The sequence below is a fragment of the Bradysia coprophila genome, unplaced genomic scaffold (genome assembly GCF_014529535.1).
Source record: "Bradysia coprophila strain Holo2 unplaced genomic scaffold, BU_Bcop_v1 contig_297, whole genome shotgun sequence".
Classification (NCBI taxonomy): domain Eukaryota; kingdom Metazoa; phylum Arthropoda; class Insecta; order Diptera; family Sciaridae; genus Bradysia; species Bradysia coprophila.
Window position 1 is genome coordinate 6,590,115 of NW_023503555.1, and position 23,126 is coordinate 6,613,240.

Here is a 23,126-nt window from a genome sequence, read left to right on the forward strand (position 1 = left end):
CCATGCGAAAGCTGACCATTATACAACAGTTTGCTCCAATCGAAAATGATCCGTTACATGAAGAACATTTTCGGTTCATTTTACGTGAATTCCTTTGTATTAATCAACCATCGCATTTGGCAGGTAATAAACCAGAGTACATTTGATGCTGCTACGGAATTCATTAGCTCGGAAACATCCTTGTGATGTACGCAAACCCATTGATATCTTTTTGAGCAAAAGTTATCGTGTTTTTCGTCAAGTTTAGTTGTATACCTTGCATTCAGCTTTGAAATATTCAAACTCTATGCTTATCGAAGCTAATTTCTCACAAGACAGAATCACAAGAAGGTAGTAAATTACCTTCGCAGCATCCATTAATATACTATTAAAGGTCGTTGTAATGTTTATTGCTCAGACACATTTTTTGGAGTCGGAACGCTGCAAATTGCTAAACCGGCCCCGATCTTATGAATAACAAATTCAAATTAATTTTCGCTAAATATCAATCAGTTCCGGTGACCTAATTGGTGCTCTAAAATCTTTTATTAAATGTTTGTGATCCGTTGATGTAAATATGTTGGTTTACAAAAAAAAGGAATTTAAATAAAATTGAAAGCTAATCCAGCACCACTAATGGAAACAAAATGTCCATATACAAATAAATCACGTATTATATCCCTTTCAGTGAGAAGATAAAGGAAATTAAACACAGTCCCTCGAAGTAGAACTGCAGGACGAAAAAAAAATGATGAATTGCACAAAAAACACAACATAACCGATTCGAATATAATGATAGACAGATGTGTAACATATATTTAAGTTGATTTTTTTTTGTTATACATTTGTTAACATTGCGTAGTCTCCTCTTATGTGTTCGGTTTGAAATTTTATTTATAAAAAATAAAACTTATGGGATTTGAAAGTCGATATATGAACGACGAGTAATAACTGGCAATTTTTTCTGTTCTTCTTTCATATATTTTCATATTTCAACTCCTTTTATTTTATGCTATCTGATTTTACGGTTTTAGTTTACATTTGTATGTACAACATTTGCGAACAAACGTTTGAATTATCATTAAGCCTTTGCAACCATTTTTGTTTTGTGTTGTATTGGAACCATTTTACCATTTTTTTTTGGGTTAGGAGGGTTCGTTCTACTTGATGAATCAATTTTATCTTCAAGGCGATGATTTCATCCGGTGGAAGTTTTATTTGGAAAATGCGTGATGATAATTCATTAATAATGACGGAGTGATTCACCTCCCATGTAGATGAAAAAGATCTCGATGTTAGAATGCCAACTAATTAAATTTAAGTCACGTCATTCGATGGCTGGAAGTTATTTCTTAGAATTCGTATTCTCAAAATCCTGAGCATTCAACTAACCTTTAACCACACAATCATTTCATCTCCTACTTATTTTGCTAATTTTTGTTAAAAAATCTTTTACTTCCTTTGTTTGTCTCAATCAGTTTCTTATATAAAAGAGTAGACGCCAGAGCTCAATGCTTATTTTCGTCACAGCTCGTCGATAGCATATGATATGTGACAGACCATTTATTTTCATTGCGTTCGAATGAGGTGAAAGTTTTCAAAAATTGTTGAATTTCTAAACATTCTCATACTTTTCGTAGCACTGTAAAGTGCCACTGCTTCTGCTTCCAGTATCACCTTAGGTTTGATACAAAATCTTTTACTTCATTTGTTTTCTCATACATTTTCTTATTTAAGAAAATAAACACCAGAGCTCATTGTCCTCTACAGGAAATGTCAGTGAAATTTAGACATGAATTTGATTCAGCTAGTACACTAATACAAACAAAACTGATCATACGTCTTTATACGGTTTTACCACTACCACATGCGTTCGTGTAGCGTGAACCAGCGCTGAAGAACAGCTGAAGTTGTCCAAATTTCATTGACGTCGAGTGTAAACAGAATGTTTAAATTTCCTGTTTAAATCAATATTCTTAAACAATGAAATTAGGATGGTCCCTGATTCAGTACGTGTATATGTCACGTGCACTCTTTAAATGGTTGTTTATAAATTACGACACGCAGGATTTTCTGGAACTCCCTTCCCCGTGTCTCCCAAAATATATGAGGAATCTTCATTGTGGATTTCCAACAAAAAAATGTCGTACCACCCTGATATCCTCTTTCCTAACAGAATAACTTACCTCAAAGCGATTCTTACAACTTATACCGCTCATACCGTTCCAGCAACTGCAGACTGCCGACCCACGAAACGATCAAATGAATAGTCAATTTATCTTTACAAATAAACTATCCAAATCAATGCGATCTGTGCAACGAAAAGATCTTAACCGAAACCCCTGCCGCGTGCGCCTAATTTAAATAAATTAAATTTCCAAGTTAACATATTTTCGGTCACGTAACCCTAATGCATGCAATTATTTCTTTTCTTAAATCTATAAAAATATTTTGTTTAATAAACATATCTCATCAGTATTACTCTCTGTGGCACAGGATGAGTATAAAACACAAAAAAATGTTTTTTTAACAACCCTTTTTAATGATCCATTAAAAAGTATATATTGCAATAAATCTATGAAATATACAAAGTTATCTTTTCGACGAGATTGCGACTCTTTTTTCTACCAAACCATAATTCAGAGTCGAATTATAAGTTTCTTTTTTTTTCGTGTAAAAAAATACCGAATATTAAAAACTAGCGAACTACTGGAAAACTATTAAAAAATCTGTCATAAAATGTTATGCACATTGCATATTGCACAGCAGGTGTTTCGGCTACAAAGAAAATATTATATGTTTTGATAATATAAATATTCTCTTCGCTCTGAAGTTTTGAAATAAGTTGTAAAAAAATGCACACACTCTAAAGGTATCTGCACCGATCTCATGGGTCTATAAGTTTTTTTTTTTTTGGTCTTATTGGCATTCAAAATATTATGATCTAGAATAAATGACTTTTTCATATACCTTCCAAACCGTCTGTGAGTGTATCAATACTATTCTTTTTTATGTGAAACTTGTTTTGTTACCGTTTTTTTTGTTGTGTTACTTCTGTTACCATTAAAAAAACTCCTACTGTTCAAAATCCTCAACGAGATACACAAAAAAAAAACAGTGAGTTCCTTTGAATACATGGAAATAATTTCTGTGTGAGTGTGGATAAGATTTCACTTTTTATTATACATTTTTCGTCGGAAAAAACTCGAGTGAAACGAAAATTACCAATCGGAACAGGACATATTTTATGGGAATTAAATTCTTGAAAATTCCCGAATATTTTCGACGCGTCTGATATAACAATAGATCGAAATGCCTCTGCTCTTTTTATATTTTAGAGCTAAGTCGATTACTTTAGGATGGTATTTAAGACAAACCAAATATCAGGAAATTTCTTTTACATTCCCTCAAATAGGCCTTCCTTGATGGCAATATGAATAAAACCCTTAACACTCAAAAGAAAATCATTTGGTAAGAAATAGTCCCGGAAAAATTCCTAAAATTTCAAGAAAATCTTTAAAAAATTAAAAGAAATCCTTAAAAATCAACAATCACCCTTAAAAATCAAAGAAAAATCCTTAAAAATCATGCAAAAAATGCTTGAAAATCCTTTTACATCCTTTTTTACATCCTACAGCCCTAGGGATAACAAGAAAAATTACTTTGGGCTGAAAATCACGTAAAATCAATTACATATCTCAGGTTAAAAAGATGAAAAGTAGAGTTTTCATGTGTTGATTGACCACGGTTTCACCACGGATCAGTGTTATGTAATGATTCTTTATGACATCGTACGTTATTAGGCCTTAGATGTGTAATTATGACACGAGGCCACAGGCTGCAACAGAGGAAACTTAAGTTCGTAATAATCCCAACTTTCTAACATTATGATGTGGGGTCGCACTATGAAAATGACAAAAAAAAAATCTTCAAAAACTTAGAAAACAACCAAAGAAAATATGTGAAAATCAAAATGCACGTTTATCTGCTCTTCGGAACATATTATGTTTCCCTCCCTGGTACCAATTTTGCATCCCGTAAAAATCAGTTAATTACTTACATATAAATCCATAAAATGTTACACTTTCTCAACGTATAAAACATAATATCGTTTGTCGAAGGCGCACTTGAATCGAGTGAAAAAAAAAGTTTTTCGTTAATTTATAAGCATACCGCGACCACGGCATTTTATTGCTGGCACTGACCATAAATCATTACACAAATGCTTAACAAAACGATATACGTATTCTTTCACACAGAACTGTTTTTTTTGTTCCTTCAACTTCGTTATTCTTCGCTCTTCATATTATTATTAGAGTAAAGGCTTTAGGTTGTGACTGCCTTTATAGTTGATTCTGAAAGGTAAACCGAGCTGTTTTTATGATTAATTACAATCTAATTGATATTATAGTTTCATTAGCTGGCTACTAAGTGCATATATCACAAAACGACACACACGATGTTTTGACGGGCTTTTTCTCGGTTCCGTTACGTTGTTTTTTTATTGAGTTGTAATACGGCTCTTATTGTTCGACAAATCTTTTTATTTTCGATTTTTCGGTCAAAGGTTACGACGTAAATTGTATATGTTCGGATCCAAGACTATCATTAAAATGTTTTCAGATTTACTTTCGATTGAATTAGAGATTATTTGACTGGGGGAATGGATTACTGAGCTTATAGACTCGAACATTATGCACTGCTACCAATGAACCCTTTTTCATTGGTCCCACCACAGCAGAAGAAAAAAATCGGTTAATTCGGTGTGAAACATCGAAACCAAACTAATTTCACAAATTGAAACAAATTTTTTTTGTAATATTTTTAAAACGAGTCATTAATCACTTGAAAATGAACGAAACACTAATCCACCCATTTACTTCTAATAAACTCAAGCAAGTAGAAACAAAAAAACTATCTGAAAAGATTTATTTTAAACATGTGAAATGTTGAAATTAATGAGCCAAAACATTATTATTTGAATTCAATTCGTATTTTCTTAAGAGTTTTTTTTTTCTTTCTTTCTTTACCACTTCTTATTATAATTCAACTGTGTCTGTTTTGTCTACATTATCTCTCACTCTTTGTCTGAACACATATAACAAGACTCATATGACCATTGAATCTGATAAATATGATTCAATATCACACATATGGAATAATTACTATTTTCATAGATCAGAGCCCATACTGTAGCACCGTAATTATCGTTTCGAGAGTATTATTGAGTGTAAAATATAATGTTGGAAAGGATTTATTGTATGAAAACAATGCCCGAGCGGTTTGCATTAAATAAAAATTATTTAAAAGAAAGTCGATTTTTGCTCTGTGAGTGTTTAATAGTGAAAAGATTTTTACTTTATGGGCCTTGAATTATTCGGAAATATCGGAATGCGTCTAATGAACCTAATTTTAATCGGCCGAATCTTATTTGGAATCGAATGTGTGCACGACTTTTTTTTCTGGAAAAAATAGATGGTCGCAGAGAACATAGAGTTCGTTGACTTTGCACATCATTGATTATTATTCGAAATTTTATTTCTTAAAATTCTAAAAACTCTAAATGCCTACAGTCGAAGGCAGTCAATTTTCAGCATAAATTAGGTTCAGCTGTTTTTCAGCTGATCCATACAAACAATCAGCACCGTATATACGTCTTTATACGGTTTTACCACTATCATACGCGTGTGTGTAGCAGCTTCAACCGTATCAACAAGGAAAACCAGTTTTGATTGTATGTGTGGATCAGCTGAAAAACAGCTGAAGCAAATTTATGCTGAAAATTGACTGCCTTTGACTGTAAGAATTCTTGAATAAATCCGAGTAATAAGTCTTGTTGCTCATCAACAACTTAAGGGTGTTATTGACCAGTGTTAGGAGCTTCATTTTTACTAGCGAAATGATTTCTGCCACTGTTTCGATCTGAGAGACAGTTCAATGCAATTTTATAACTCCTCAAAATATGTAACGAATTTTTTTGCCAACATCTCATCAGGTCATACCCTGTTGCATGTGCAAGGCTAGCGAATTATAAGCGGTCTATATTAGAACCAAACACTCACATTTACGTCTGTAAGAGTACGGAGTTTTCATTCTTTGTTCGCTTTTGCACAACACTCGTACGTGTTTTTGTTGGTATGCTTCATTATTAGTGGATGTAAGAGGAATGTTAACCTTCGTCCGTGGGACATTGATTAGAATTTTCAATGAATTTCAAGTCCGGTGAACCGACACAATTATTTTAGTGTACTTTGACAGCCATTCTGGGCCTGAATATTGCACATTATATTTTTTTAAACAGAGTCGGGACAGGTCGGGTTAAACTGAATGTTACCTGATTCAGGATGCGATATCTGCTGGATTTTTATAGCTTTCGATGTTTACTCTAAGTTACAGTCTTCTGAAATAATGCTTGAAATAGATTGACAATGGAAAGACTATACCTGAAATTTCAGGTCAGTTCAGAAATTTTTATTGGCAAACCTGACCTGACCCTGAATTTTTGAAACTAGTCAACTGAGGTTTCAAGTCTTCTTTTAAAGAGCTTTATGGAATTTTTAACATTTTAATTCTAAGCCTATTATTGAATCTATCACTTCTCTCGATCGTCAGTTAAAATCTATTACTTCATTGTTTTTAACAAATACTTTACTATAAAAAACAGCGAAAGTCAGAGCCCTACACTTATTTTTGTCGTCACTGATGATAACAGATAACATAGACGCTCTTAAAAAGTGATTCATACTGCTGAAATATCAGTTCCAACGCGATTGTCTGGTTAACTAACCTCGCGATAAATTTTTAATTTGAGATGTTGCATTCAAGTTTGAATCTGAATGATTGTAAAGTCATTAGAATAAATAAATAAAACTGCTGAAATAAACTCAGGAATATGTGAAAACTTGCATTGAATTACTTAAACTCTCAATGATCTATTACATCAAACAATCGTACTCTTTCAACACTTTGACCTACAGACAATTAATATGCCACAATTTATTCGAACATACAAACCTAGAAACTTATCTGAATTCCGAAAAAATTGCGCAAGAATTCAACTTGTAGAAAGTATAAGATAACCGAGCTGACGAGAATGAAAGATATTTTTTTCGCAATCAACAAAAATCTTGCGAAACGTTTCTATAATTCATGTATACGAGTCGACCGAAACGAATAAATTTCCATTCCAGTTAAAATATAATCATCTCAAAGGTAATAAGTTGAAAAGGAGATCAACCTCCTCTCTTATTATAACTACTTCACTTATATTATACGCTTCCATATCAGCAATGTGTATATACATTGCCTAGGGGCCGTTCATAAATTACGTAACGCAAAAATCAACATTTTTCAGACCCCCCCCCCGGGTCTGTAACGCTAAAAGGGTCAAGTTTGACCCAATTTTGTTAGAACCGTAACGCTTGCCTCATACCCCCCCCTCCCCCCTCTTGCGTTACGTAATTTATGAACGGCCCCCTACGTATATTTTCAAACATTTTTGCATTTACAATCCAGTGAGCCACTAACCATTTTTAAGATATTTAATAACCGTTTTGTATACATGGTGGATATGTGTTTTGCTGTTTTAACCTATACACAAAACAAGTACGCGCGATTAATTTTCTGAAATGCAATTATTGATATTGGAAATTAAATCACGATATATAAAATGAAAATATTAATCAACACAATTCAACGTATTATACAGTACAAACACACAGTTCCGAACGCTCACATAAAATAAAAAGCTAAAGAGCTTGCATGCTAAGTAAGTTGAGAAAAATTATTTGAATTGAAAATGAAGAAGAAAAAAAAGAGAATTTTTGTTGAAATTAAAATGATTTCATTTCGTTTTAATTCTCAATGTTTTTCCAATTCAAATTCAAATACACAATTTATAATCGTGTCATAAACTTTTGCCTCTGGAAATGTTATGCAGCTCGGGGCCACAATATCGAAGTCTTTACGTTTATTGAACGGTGTGTGTATATGTGTGTTACTTTGCATACCTACATTTATTATTGATGTACAGTGCATAATAAAACTCTCATCATGTTTACACGATGTATACGCGGAGTCATAATATATATAGAAAATCTATCGCATTGCCCATCGTCGTATTTAACATAACAAAAACATGAAATTAACTTTTTTCGAGTTTGCGTTTCAATAAATTTATTTACTAGAGAAGTGCACAAATATTGCATGCGTTTTCATTCGCATTTCGTACGGTCGTTCTTTTTTAGTTATGTTCATTGAAACTTGCATCGAAAATGTCTTGAAAATGCTGAAAAACTTTTGTCGATTCTTTACGTATACAGCTTGGGTATAGTAATAATCAAAGAAATCGTATGTACACATTCTGTGCTGAGTTGAATTGAAAAGTTTAACAATGCAATTCGATTTCCGTTCCGTGTCATGTGTAAGGAACATTTTGTTTGGCGTTGTTTTGATGAATGTAAAGTGCGAGTGCAATGGTGCATTATGCAAGTTGGGTGGTTTTTTTTTCTGTTCTGCTTCTTCGTCGTACTTTTTGAGTTGTAAATTAGGTTAGGAAAGTATGCTTTTAATGACTCGTTAGAAATGTGTTGGCTCAACTTTACTCACACGATGTGGTAATTGTATGATTAGAAGTGTGGCACGAAAGCACTGAATTTACTAAAAATAAAATTGAAACTGAATCGACAGTGTTGTGTCTTGAAAGATGTCCCTGGATGGCCTACGACCTACTGATGAACTAGTTCTTAAAGTCTTTAAAAATCAATAACAATTCCTAAATTAAAATTTAGAAATTTTAAAAGAATTTTATGGCTTAGCATTTAGCGAGTGTTCTTATAGATTAGCGAATCTATCACTTCTTTTGATCGAAGTATTTGCGTCAGATTGAAACAAAATCTATTACGTCATTACTTTTAACAAATATTTTACTATAAAATACAGCGATAGCCAGACCTCAACATCAATTTTTGTCGTCACTGACGATAACAGGTAACATCCTTTACGCACCCAAAAGGTGCATATAAGGAGTCGTACATAAAGGACAAGAGATTCAAATACCATTCATCGTGACTGATGATATACAAAGCCAATGTAGCTCAGTTACTGTAGCACTTAGAGTTTTCGCATGTTTTACAATACAGTCACAGCTGGTCCCCTAATTAATACAAAACTGCCCATATGTCTTTATACGGTTTTATCACTTCCACGCGTCCGTGACTATTCCATCCATATAAAGACGTATAATGATAAGCACTCTTGTTTGTATGAGTGGAGCGAAAAAACAGCTGAACCGAATTCATGTTTAAATATCACTGACGTCGACTGTATCGAAAACATGCGAAAACTAATTAATGTTATTAGCTCCACATAATATTACTAGGCCCCACCACTTGGGTGGGTCATTTCCCTTGACTGACTATCAATACTTTCAATAATTCCAGTCCCAGTTGTCTTACCATTTTTAAAAAAGCTGTTGTTTTGAAAAACACAAAATTATAGTCAGATGAAAAAGCGAAACAAGAATGGTCTCTTTGCTACATCATTAATTGAGTATCTCCTTTATTTTCAATGGGCGTTTAGAAAACTTAAAATTTATTTAATTTTCCTAAGAGCTGCGTGAGTCGAAGGTTCAGCGAGCGATGCTTTACATCCAATAAGTATGAGTACTTAAAAACGCTTGGCATATTTTTTGACTACCTCTTGAATAAATTAAACTCGTGTGAATTACGGCCCTCGCTTCGCTCTGGCCGTAAAGTTCACACTCGTTCAAATATTCATAAGCCTAAGCATGGAAAATAGGAAATTATAACACGATGTGATGAGGAGAGGCATTTTTGAGTATGTAATAAATATACATATAGAAGAATACAAACAAACAATATTTACAACGATTGAATATTGTCTCCTAAAAAGCGCAATGAGTGGAAGGTCTAGCGAGGTACGTTTAACTCCTAATATGAGTCTCCTATATAGTCTACTAAAAGCGCTGAAAAGGTGGCGTATTTCTTGCCTACCTCTTGAAAAAATAAAACTCGTGTGAAGTTCACACTCGTTCAAACATTTTAGGAACGAAAAAAATTCTTTTAAGAATACGGATTTCACGCAAAAATTGTCGTATATCCCAGATTACTAGTCCAATTAAATTCCAATGTTCGAGTTTAACCACATGAATTACGCTACTAGTCGAAATTTATTTTTGAAGCCTCTGAGAATTACTCGAGCTATCGGTTTCTCAAGCAAGCAAAAACTCTTTTGGGAAGTACTTCTTAATTGTTAGACCAGAAATCCAGAATTTCACAACTCGTCAAATAAGAAATTTTTCTGGAAATCCGTTGCAAAAATGTCGTGGTATAACAAGTTATGTTTACAAAATTTGAAAATTGGGTAAAAATTACTCAAGTTATCGCACGGTAACAAGAGAAAGCGTCTGTGTAGAATTTCTCCCATCTCGTCGTTCGAACGGATAATGTTCAGCAAACTCAGCCTCAAGAGTTTCAATCTTCGTCGAATAACACAAAATCTTTGAAAATCGGATAAGAATTATGGAAGTTATCGCGGTAACAAGTAAAAAAATATCTTGAGAATTACTCCCATCTCATTACTCCAATATTGCCCATCTACGAACTTAACCTCATGATTTTCATTCTCCGTCGATTAAAACCAAAATTTTGAAATCGGTAAAGAATTACTCGAGTTATCGCGTCCACAAGGAAAAGCGTCTGTGTATAATTTCTACCATCTCGTTCTTCTAACATAATCCATCTGCAAACTCAACTTCAAGAATTTCAATCTTCGTCGAATAACACAAAAAATTTGAAAATCTGATAAGAATTAGGGAAGTTATCGCGGTAACAAGGAATAAAATTCTCTTGAGAATTACTCCCATCTCATTACCCCTATATTGCCCATCTACGAACTTAACCTCATGATTTTCATTCTCCGTCGATTAAAACCAAAATTTTGCAAATCGGTAGAGAATTACTCGAGTTATCGAGTCCACAAGTGTACGGACGTTTTCTGTATTTAAGGTTTTTTGCCAATGTAGAACATTTTCAAAATATCAAAGTGAACTTAGCGTTACGGACATTTAAGGGTATTTTCTTTCATAAGACCCTGACTTTCAGTCAAGGGAATAAACTGGTTCATCAGGGGCTTGGTTAATAAAACTGCCACAAACGTTTTAGTTAGAAAAGTTATGCAAAAGACTAAGAGAGTCTGAGACAAAGAAAATCACTCAATGATTACAGTGCGGGAAAGTAAAGAAGATACATTTTCAACGAATACAATCCAATTGATGTTATTTATTCCACATGTGATATCCAAGAATATGTGGGAATGAAAAATGAGTATTGGTTGCAATTGAGATTTCTTATTTTTCTCCGTCTGTAAATGAAATTTTTAGAATTGACTGAAGTTGAATGGGCATTGATAAGACAATGTTTATGATATTCATGAATTTCATTATAAATATCCAACACTTTCTATGGGGCCGTTCATAAATTACGTAACGCAAGAGGGGGGAGGGGGGGGTATGAGGCAAGCGTTACGGTTCTAACAAAATTGGGTCAAACTTGACCCTTTTAGCGTTACAGACCCGGGGGGGGGGTCTGAAAAATGTTGATTTTTGCGTTACGTAATTTATGAACGGCCCCTATGTGAAAATCAAAATCCGTTTCTATGAAATGATACTACAATGATCTATTACTTTCACTATAAATACTCTTTTTTCAATTGACACCAATAAACCAATTAACGTTTAAATACATAAGCATAACAATTCTTCATATTTGTTTTCTTTTTTTATTTTAAAACCAAAATAATTCATTGAACGAACGGTCGAATTTTTCTTTTTATTTTCAGATGCTTGTCGGTTAAGCCGCCTGAGAGGTACTTGATAGAAACAAATACCGAAATATCTGCCAATAATTTCCTAGCCAATTCTCAGAACCGAAAAAAAGTCTTACTGATTAATCTCTAACAGTGTGAACGAATTGAAATGAACGATACTGGTCTACAGGCGTCCAACTGGCAGGGGTGTAGTCAACTGCAACAACAGAGAAGGATTGAGAACCCCAGACAACAAAATGTATTTGGATTCATCAATATCAATTTTTGGTATTCAAAAAAAAAATTAAAGTAAATTTTGATGTGACATTTTGTGAAACGAAAACAAAAAATGAAAGAAATTATTGACATAAAAAGGTGGGGGCCCCTCCAAAGGGCTACACCCCTTCTTGTTGGCCCTAATGGACGGATGTGCATTTGTTAAAGTTTGTATGAATTTTTTAAATAATTTTTTTCCCCATTTCTTTTCTAATTTTTTTTAACAGACTGCCAATAGCAGTTATTGATCAGTGAAATAGTTATCCTGAAAGTGGATAGTTCTTGAGTACTAACTCAAAATCCTTGTTTTGTTATTCAATGGCTGTCGGTAATTATTTGATCACAGAAAAATTTAGTCAAGTCAAGTCTATCATTAAATGTGTTAATTTTAAAATACCCAGTGTAACAACAGACGTTTCTGTAACATAACCTCACATTTGCCTTTATTAACAACTAACTCTAGCTTCACATATTAATGCGAAAAAGACCTATTTAAAATTATCCTTTTGTTACTCTGTCAAACTTGACATAAGAACAAAAGAAACATTTGAATTAGATCTATTTCGCGTCGGTATTTGCGGATAGAGTAAGACATTTTACGATAAGAAAACTCCAACTCATCAAATCTGACACCTAGTATACATAGACCAAATCTGAAATCAAAGGTTCTAATTCTATAATGTCTCAGTAGTTACGAACAGACATTTAGATTTTTTCGTTACGAGCAGTTTATCGGTCAAATAAAATGTGAGGTTATGTTTCCCGTACCTCCACCTCAAGTAAAGTCTTATTCAACATGAAGTCAGTTCTTCCGAAATTCGAATTTAAAAATATGCAAAACCCACAAAAAACCTACGAGTTTGTGCTGCCTATATGGACCAACGCACTAAGGAAAGAAATAATAACTGATGATTTAGATGGTAAGGCAAAATTGACAAACGCTTCTTATGTTTTCAACTCTTGTTGTTATGATTAGCAGCAATAGTGAGTTTGACATTCTAAAACAATTGGAAAGCAAAAGAAACGTCGGTAAATTGTTATCTAAATCAGTACAAACGAAGAGCAGCTTTCAGACAGGTGTTAAATAGATTGTTTTCAGCACTCTGCCGCCATGTTTTACCTTCATTTTTTCAAAAACTATCAGCTGTAACCTTATTCAACTTAACTCAATACGAATGAAGAGAGATTACAATATTCGAATCCTCACTTTAAGTGCGGCATCGGCTTATGTCAAAGTAAGTTGAATTTCACAATATGATGCACTTTTTACCATGCGGTGCTACGTTCAGAGTAGCCTACACACATCTCGTAATGACATTCAAATATACTTTGACATAAGCCAATTCCGCACTTAACGAGGGAATTCAACTTTTGTTGCTTAGTCGGTACATATTCCAATCTGATGTGCGAACTAAACGAATTACATTTTTTTTGTGCTGTGCGATTATAAATGCTTCATAAATATCATTTTTGTTACGCAACATGTTTATTGACTACGCTAATATATATCAATAATCCGCAGATTTAAATTGGAAAACACAATTTAGCATAAATAAAACAATTAATCATTGATTCAATAGCTTTAATTAAAATAAATAATTTAATTCATTTTGATAGAGAATTTAATTTAAAGAAAACATTTACTACACTTTGCAGGTGATTGAATGTTTTTATATTTTTCGTTTAAAAAACACATCGAGTCTGTTAATCGATTACAAATAATTTGCGTGCGATAAATTTTAAAAGTAAGAAAGCCATTAGAATGAGAAAAAAATGAATTTTATGTTTTGCTGCCATTTAAAATGAGTAATTGGCATTTTAAATGTTGTCGTACAATAAACTTAATTTGTGAAAATTAATTCTGCTTGGCATAGATTGCATTTCGTTGCACTTTAATTTCATTCATTTTAGTTGATCAATGAGTTTCTTATGACTTCAAATGTCATTGTGATCAGAATATGGAGACCTCGAATCCATTTTTCTCCATGCCATGGTATAAATGTAAATGTTTCGCTTTCGGACTTCTTATTGTAAAATCAGATTTATTCAATTGCGGTTCGTTATTAGATTTTCTTGTTTTACATTCTACTCCTAGCGCAATGATTCGTTTATCGGAATGTAGACAATAAGAATAGGAATTCTTTTTCAGAAACGAGGTTTTGTTCTAAAGATGTTTCGACAGTTAACAATTTTTAGTCCAACTAACATTAGTAAGATCGTCTCAATTCTGTTACGACTCTGTACAAAATTGAACAGTATCAGCCAAAAATAATGGTATCAATCGATACAACTGAGAAAGCTTTTTCCTTTCCATTTTTAACGATTGAATGACTTGAATTTTACAAAAATTACAAGCAAAATATCATCTATTCGATAAATCTATTACTCCTATTGTAAAAGGTAACGCCAAGTGGTCGTTACAAAATCTTTTACTTCATTTGTTTACGTATAGTTATCATATATAAACGAATACCAGTCAAAGATCATAGCTTGTTCTTGTTGTCATTGTCGATAACAGATTATCTCATTGATGTGAAATTTCTTGGGTTTATCTTTCATAAATGGTTTAAGGATTTCGTTCATGAGACACGTGACGCTAATGCAATTATAGTTCTTTAGCCAGGTCGACGGATATTCATTTTCCTGCTTCACAGTGACAGAAGTAATTAGAATATTTTTGTTTCTTCCAAAAGCGACTTTAAACCCTAACTCCAACGTCTTCAAAGCCAATTATGTTACCATTCCAATTTCGTCTTGGTTTACGGATTGCACATCATCCATCAAGATTGTTACAGTCGAATATGTACGTATCAAAATAAGATTTATTTAACAAACGCAATTTGGCTCCTTTAAACTCCAAGGGACTAATTACTGCGAACCTTCTTCATGTCTTAGCTGAAAATTAATTCAATAAACTGGTTGCTCGGTAAGACACACATACACATCAAAAACTTTCCTAATTGAATTTGATTCACCAATCTGAACAAACAATTCAACAGTATCCATTCCTACTACTCTGTCTCTTCCTGGCCCAAATTTCGTCGAAAGATGTACGAACACGCGCGCAATCGGTTCCAATTCGATGATAAATTAACATTTCCTTACCCGAAAAATGATTTTAATAATAATTGAAAAACAGTTTTCGGCGATATGATTAAGTTCCATCCAAATGAAATCTAATATCGTTTAAAGCGAACCGAACAGAGAGAGTTAAGAGTGAACTGCTGCCAGAGAAATGTAGCAACGAAAATATTAATTTTCAATATTACAATTCCACGGTGTAATTAAAATCAATTTAATATCAAAAATCTTTTCGAGATTGAGTCAATGTGATATGCCCTATAGTGCGGTAGACAGAAAACGTGGGTAGTAGATCTCTAGATAGATATACTCACATTCACGCGACGATACAAAATCGGCGGGAAAGGGTAGATGGGTACCTTTGGTATGATGGGGTTGATATGTTTTTAGTTGTATAAAGTATAACGCTGGCTGGGTGGAAAAGGCACCATAAATATAAACATAAACACCATGGGGATGATGTGACATACAAGAAAATTTTACGGGATAAAATGGTGTTATTATATTAGTTATGTATAACCCATCAGTCCTTAGTCTGTACCCCGTCATTGAGAATTGTGCAAAGGCATATAAACACACACAGCAAATCTGTTCGCATTTATTAGTGTTCTATATAGAGCAGTTTGGAAATGATGTTTCGGAAAAGTTTGTTGCCATATAATCGAGTAGGAGTGTGTCGAGTAATTTTTAAAGGGTTGGAATATTCTTTAGGTAAAATATTTTTGGTTTATTGATTTTGTTTAAGTAAATTTTATCGTCTTTCGGATGTCTACCATGCTATACACACACCACACTACGTGGTGCTGCAATCCTCTGCTCACAGAAAGGGCTGAGTGAATTTTCAACTTATAAGAAAGTAAATTTTCTCTGAAGATATTGTTGTTTCACAAAGTAATATTTAATCGATTAGTTGTTGGTTCTATACACACGCTGGCATTGAACATGTTATTGTAATACGTACATTATCGTATAGACGTAAACGTAAACAACATTGTATACGAAGACTCCGAAGAAATAGACTGAGAAGACTGTGGAATGTACAAAGAGTTTTGATTTGGCTGGAGAGGAAAACATGAGGAATTTCAATTAGAATCGGTTTGATTGAAAATAAGCGTTTGAAATGAAAGTTAATGTTTAGATTAAATGACTTTTTTTTGTGGTGTACAATTGATTTGGGCTTTTTTATCGCTCTTTCTCGTGGCTTGGAACATTGGTAAATTAATAGAAAATACGAAGCGTAGCTAAAGGTGTATCAATATTTCGGCACGCGTATTTACTGCGTTACCGTTTCTTTTCTGTTTGTTTTATTTATTTAATGAACAAAACTTTTTACAGCGCAATGGAATGTCAACACACGTTGCCTGTTGTCGTATGTTGAATTTCTTTTCGACATTTTGAATCGGTTCCAAAAATCTAAAATAATTTCTGGTACGAATGACACTGTTTTATTGAACATTTAACATCCGCTCCGTCTCTGTGTCAAGCAAAAAGGGTCAAAATTGACCCATGAAAACTTTTTCAAATTTTTAGTACAGTCACGTTTTCTCGAACAACCCTGTCAATGAACGCCTGACCTTTTTTGCAGGTGATGGAGCCGCTGTGAATTTAGAGGAGGTTAGTCGGTAGCGCGTCCTATTTCGGTGAGACTGTTTGTTGTTTACTCTTGTCAGGATATGTAACTTTAACGACATCAACGAGTTTTGATTCTCCTTTTCTATCCTCCGAAACCGGAGAAACCGGAAAACTCGTAACTTACCTGCTTCCAAAAATGAACTTCTTAGATGAAAAAATGATTTTTTTTTGTTTACTCCAAGTAAACCTGATCACTTCAGTTGAATTGAATTGCAATCTCACTTTACGATACTTCGTCTCTTCGCCTCGATCATTGCATTAAAAGAGAAATGGTTAAGATCGAATTCATCCATCAAATTTCTTATTTTAAATAACATTCTTCGAATGACAGCTTATTTCAATATTCTTACAACTTTAATTAAAGGCAAGGCTTGTTGTACAAGCCTCGTACGCACATTAAGTTTCTAGTATTTATTCTCATTTTCCATTCTAATCTGAACAATTTCATACGGATCAGCAGTATATGTGAGATGAAACGCTTCCCGGAATTGTTGCGGTGTTTTCCCATTAATAACTTTGGCTATACATTCACTCACGACATCGAGCATCATCTTCATCTCCAGATAATCAGCTGCATAGGCAAATGCAACCAACACCTTTGTGTCCCCTCGGAAAAATGCCTTGTTCCATTCCATTATGCCGGCTGGTATCTCATCCCTTATCTTTACATTTTTATGCCTGTCAACCCATTCCAAAATTTTGCGAAAAATTTCCGATCGTATGGGTGGTAATGACATTATTTCACCCTCAAAATTGAGGTGAAAAGTCTGTATTGTCACTGACATTTGTTTAATTGTCAAGTCTTTAACCTCAAAAACTTCACCGTCGCACAGAAAGCGTAGTGTTTCGGCCATTCTGTAGAAGAAAAGAACGGAATTTACAGATGGAAAAATTTGAAAATTATGGGAAAAATCAAAAATCGAAAGCCTTCAACGATTCACATGGAAGTCGGCGTGACTGACTAACAGAACAGAATTCTGACTTACATGTTTCCGCTTCTTTTTTTTGCAAAAAATAACTCGTCAAGTAATTTATTTCGTCCAAACAGCACTGAAGATAAAACACTAATGAATGTTAATGGCTTAAATGCCCAACAGCGTCTCTCAAACACATACATATATAAAAAATTTCCATTATTTTAGTACATGTTAATGAGTGTTGGTTGAAGGTGTAAAGAGACCAATTAAATCCCACGTGTTATAAATGTCAAAACAATTCTCTCACCTGCTGTCAAAATATGTAAACAATAATGGAGACATTTCGAAGAAATGGTTTGCTTGAAAATTTTGATTCAGATTTTGATTTCGATTCAACTAAAATTGGAAAAACAAAAACCAAATTTTAATAAATTATTAACTTTTCTATGCAGTTGCTTTGACAACGTGAGGCATGAGGTGAATATGCATAATTGATCCATAGCGAGCCCGCGTCCAATTCAACACAATTTAGATCCATCAATCACAGGGTGATAGGAAAAAATAGATGATCTGATATAGATTACATTGGCGGAATGTTTGAAATTCTAAAATGAAATTAGTACACTAACAGCAACATAAATTTCGATTGGTAACACGAAAGAAAATCATGAAGAAGAAAATGCACTTGCAATGACAACAGATTTCCAGTGTCTCGCTTTTGTCCCAGCACAGAGAAATAATCTGCATGTGTCTGTTATCATTTCTTATCACTCGAATTCACTATGACAGAAATGGTTTTAAAGCCTTCCGCATCACAGATGTGACCTTTAATTCAAGAGAAACATAAATTTGCACAGTTCAAATTTGAGGCGCTCTTACAGTGTAAATTTAGTTAGGTACAACTGCAGTATCATTGATACCACTTTCCAGTCACACCTACCATATTTAGTACCAATTAAGGTGAAACTATTTTCGGAAAAACGATTTCTCGTTTTTTCACAAATTTTCCAGCTTTTTCCCAACGTTCTACCAATTTTCCTACATTTTTCCAAAAACACATTTGGGGAAAATAGTCAAAATTTTAAGGAAAAGATTTCGGTAAAATTGGAAAAACGTTTTCCCAAAAATAGTCCCTTCAATCAAGTGACACAATTGTTCTATTTACCATACTATATTCATGCGAGTCATTTGTTATTGACAGTCCTTTATACTGTGTTAATGCCTCTGTTAAAGATAATGAAGTAAAAGATTTCATTTCAGTCTGTCTAAAATTCTTCAAATGAAGTAAAAGAATCGATATTTATGGTGGTGATAAGCTTTCCGTTCGTGAAAGGTTACACATCACTTGATAAAGTCATCTCTTCTTCCCTTCGAATCAATACACATTCTACACAATTACCGAATTCCATCCCAATTGCAAATTACAAAATGCTCAAATAATTCAGTGATGAGTAAACTTTATCGTTCCGTTTATATATATATTCCTCAAATGTTTGTTCAGTTCAAATACATTTGAGTACAACCTAAAATCAACAATTTTAATGCTTCTTGATTCACAATAATTTGTTGCCCCAAGATAGCAAAAACAATTGAACCTAAAGAAGAAGTAGAAAAAAAATGAGCGAATACAAAATTACAAACATGGATTTGTGAATAATATTTATTTTTTAGCAGGAATTGTAATATTGCATGGAATTAATATCTTATTACTGGTTCGATGTACACATGAATAAGCAGGGATTTTAATTCGATTAAGAAGAAATGTGCTCGCTTTTAGCTGGAGTATATACCTATATGTAGAGAAAACTGAAGAAAATTCCGAATTTAATTTGCTGTTCCCACTTCAAACAGATATAATATACACAGAGGCTTGATGTAATATGAATTGGTTAAGGAGGATCTGCTGTTGTTGTTTTCTTTTTCTTTTTTTTATTTTCTCGAAATGGTACAGATTGTTTATGTAGTATCAACTGCTGTGTATTGTACAAATATATCCTTTATTGCCAGTATGACATGCACAGTAAAAACGATATTGAAATTTGCATTCTAGGTGGAGAGCCGAGATTCATATCAGTCCTGCACAAAGTTTGCCATATTCTTACGCTACATAAGACTCAAAATGTTTGTTTTGGTCTTTGCTTTTGAGCCTCACCTAGTCAGTCTACATTGTAGATAAATTGATTTTAAAATGAAGTAGTACCGCATTGACTTATCAGAGATATGACAGGCATTCGAATATTATACCGCCAAAACTCATTATTCATATTTTGAATTCTTCAATTCTTAAATACTTAAAAATTCAAAAGAAATTCTTCGGAATTGTTGAAAAATCTTCAAAAATTCTTCGTCCTTGTAATACTTTCTTACCCATAAACTTAACTGAAAGTATGCGTAGGAATACGTCACCACAGCTGGTGCATTCAAGCTTCGATACAGAATTGATTTCATCCGATATCAGGCCTATTCAAGATCTATTTTTGGAATCAAATTCAGAATTTTGTGGATTTCTTTAAGAATTTCATTCTGAAAATAGGTTATGGGCCGATTTTATTACCTATTTGATCTATCCAGAATATCGACTAAATGATATAAACACTAGTCCTGTTTTCATTGGGGTAATTAGCCATCTCTTCAAACAAATGTTTTAAAGTAATATTCGTTCAATCCATTTGCCAGTAGGGCATAGTTTCCTGTACCAAATCGTCTTGTGAGGGACTGATATTCACATTGGCTCTTAGTCTACATTCACTTCTGAACATAAATTTTATTTCCAACCTATTTCGTTATAAACCATCCACACAACAACAGTCAGATAAATAATCATTTGAATATTAAATTTTCTTTTCCGTGGAATTATATTTAATAAAAATGTAAAAAAATGTTTAACTCTTCAAGGGTATAGCTACTTTAAACCCATAAAAATGTTTATAATTCTGTGCGTCGTCGTTCGTTTAGGTTTTAGAGAGGAGATAAATGTATTCTCACTTTTAGGTTCATAGTCAATATTCTCGTCGATCGTTTTTTTTTCTTATTTCCTTTTTATTTTGTTTAATGACATGATATACCATACACACTGGATGAAACTGTGTACGATTTTATGATTATTTGAATACCGCAACACAGAGTGTAACCACCAACAAGGTTTATATTATTATTTAAAACGTATAAAATGTTACAATGTTGCCCGGCACAAATTAAGAGAAGTTATGACAATGATTTTGAAGGAAGGTTTTTCTCATTCGCAAAAAAAAGCACATAAATAAATAAATATTGATTTCTTACTAAATTTATCGCTAGTGTCGATGCCGAGCCGGGCGTTGGTAATAAAAAAAATATATTTGTTGTTCTGATGATGAGAAATAAGAACTTGGATGATGTGTGTCTGCTGCCTTTTTTTTCGTTCTCTTAATTGTTTCACAAGAAATATTAATATTTTTCTGTTTTATTATATCGTTTTGCGAATGATCAAAGAATATTTTCCATGTTATTTATGATTGTTTCTTGCTATAAAAAAAAATCTGAAATTAGTTTCTCATTTCAACAATTGCTTAAAAATAGCATTTCAACTGGAAACTACCTTAATATACAATGTGTGTTTTATGGGAATGCAAAGAATTTTTTTTGTTGACTGGCTCAATGGTGATTTTTTGAATAAATTTTTACATTCTGGATCTGGATCAGAATTTAATTGCTTGGCACCGACAACAATAAAAATATTCTGTAGACTGTTTGTCGTATTTAACGACATTTCATTTGTATCTATTGGATATGCTACATACATCAGCATCGAAAGTTCAACAATAATAAAAAACTAAATAGCCCTCCCTTGAAACACACGTCACTGGTATGGTGACCAATTCAAATCGAATGGAAATCATTGTTCCTTAACTGCCTATACCTCTGTCTTAAAATTGTGTTTGGGACAAGGACTTTGTCATCAGAAATAACCATTATTTTCCATGCACCACCGTTTCCCAGAACGTTATGCAGTAGAGTTGACCGCTGGAACACTCTTTTGAATTTGGTCTGTTACTTTTTTCGATCAACAAGTTGATGGCAAATCTTTTACTTCATCTGATTTAAGATACATTTCGCTATATAAGACTACATTAGAGATTACCATTACTGGTGTTTGTCGTTGCTGGAGATAACAGATGACTTAGAGTGAATATAAAACTTTCGATAAATATTTTCACCTTTTTTTATCAAGAAAATTGTCCACTTTTCTAAATTGTCTCGATTTTCTTTAATTTCCTCGAATTCAAAAGTTTTCAAGGAAGTATTTTCTTGTTTTTCGTAAGAAAATTTCTTGTTTTTCATGAAAATTTTCTCGAAGGCGGGCAGTGCTGATGACCTCAAACATTGCTGATGACCCCAAACATTGAGTATTCGTCTCGTATTTCCAATGTCGTTTAGGAAAAACGTTGTTCCCAACATATGCTTAAATCCTTTTTTAGCGAATAAAAGGTTTCTAGCATGAGGAGAAGGCGAGTTCTGAAATGGAAAATAATTGAAATGGAATTTAAGCCCATAAATTTCGACCAATTCCATCTTTCGATTAGAGAAAACTCTGAGCCTTTTCATTATATTTAACCCGACTACTGCATTCTCTTTAATTTGAACTGCATCAATAATTTACAGTCAACATTAAACCATTAACAAATTGATATGTTGTGACCATAAAATCGTCAGCAAACGTGTACGTTTACATTGCATTGAAACGAAATTACAATCCCCCGATACAATCGAGCTAACTATATTTTAATAACAACCCAAACTACCCAGAGAGCACTCTAATTTTCTTCGCATTTACAACAATATGCAAAACGAATTAATTTTAATTAATTCATAATTTTCGAATGTAAACGAAATATATTTCTGTATGGTTAACGACGCGACTGTGTTCTGTGTATTCTTTTTGTTAAGCTGTTATCGTTTTGTGATGTGATGGAACAGCGCTGCGATATTATTTCGAAAGACTTCATACAAAGTGTTTTTTTTTGCGATACAATAACGTAGATAAACCTCCTTAAGTACGAATAATATTTTCCAGCATTCAGCATTTAGCATGTATAAATCAAAATTCGAAAATTATAGTCATGTGTTGAGATTCACACGATTTGGAAGGTTATTTCCAGTGTTTAGCACAAGATATGGTGTGTGTGTAGTACTCAAACAGCTCGTATTAATTGAAGATTTCTATTTATTACTGGTGTGTTTCTCAATTCAATTGAGGTATTGAGGTATGAGTGGAATATGATGATGAGGTATGTTATTATTTACACATTGTACCTCATATTATTTTCCATGTTTCGATGGTGTGATACGTAAATTATTTGAAGAACGAAATTTATTAACGGTGGAAGAATAACAACACACGAATGTAATTACATTGCCGATTGTCAAGTGGAACTT

At 33.2% G+C, this 23,126-nt stretch overlaps 1 protein-coding gene across 5 annotated transcripts in view; it reads left to right on the forward strand.

Moving 5' to 3' along the window:
* Nucleotides 1-23,126, forward strand: part of LOC119079158 (dachshund homolog 2) — an 87,481-nt gene that overhangs the window by 9,586 nt on the left and 54,769 nt on the right. For 3 of the 5 annotated variants that reach the window (XM_037186972.1, XM_037186975.1, XM_037186973.1), the window contains one exon: nucleotides 11,839-11,865. The exons of the other annotated variants lie outside the window; for them this stretch is intronic. In XM_037186972.1, the coding sequence (XP_037042867.1) occupies nucleotides 11,839-11,865 (27 nt within the window). The remainder of the gene's footprint in view (nucleotides 1-11,838; nucleotides 11,866-23,126) is intronic. 5 annotated transcript variants of the gene reach the window in all.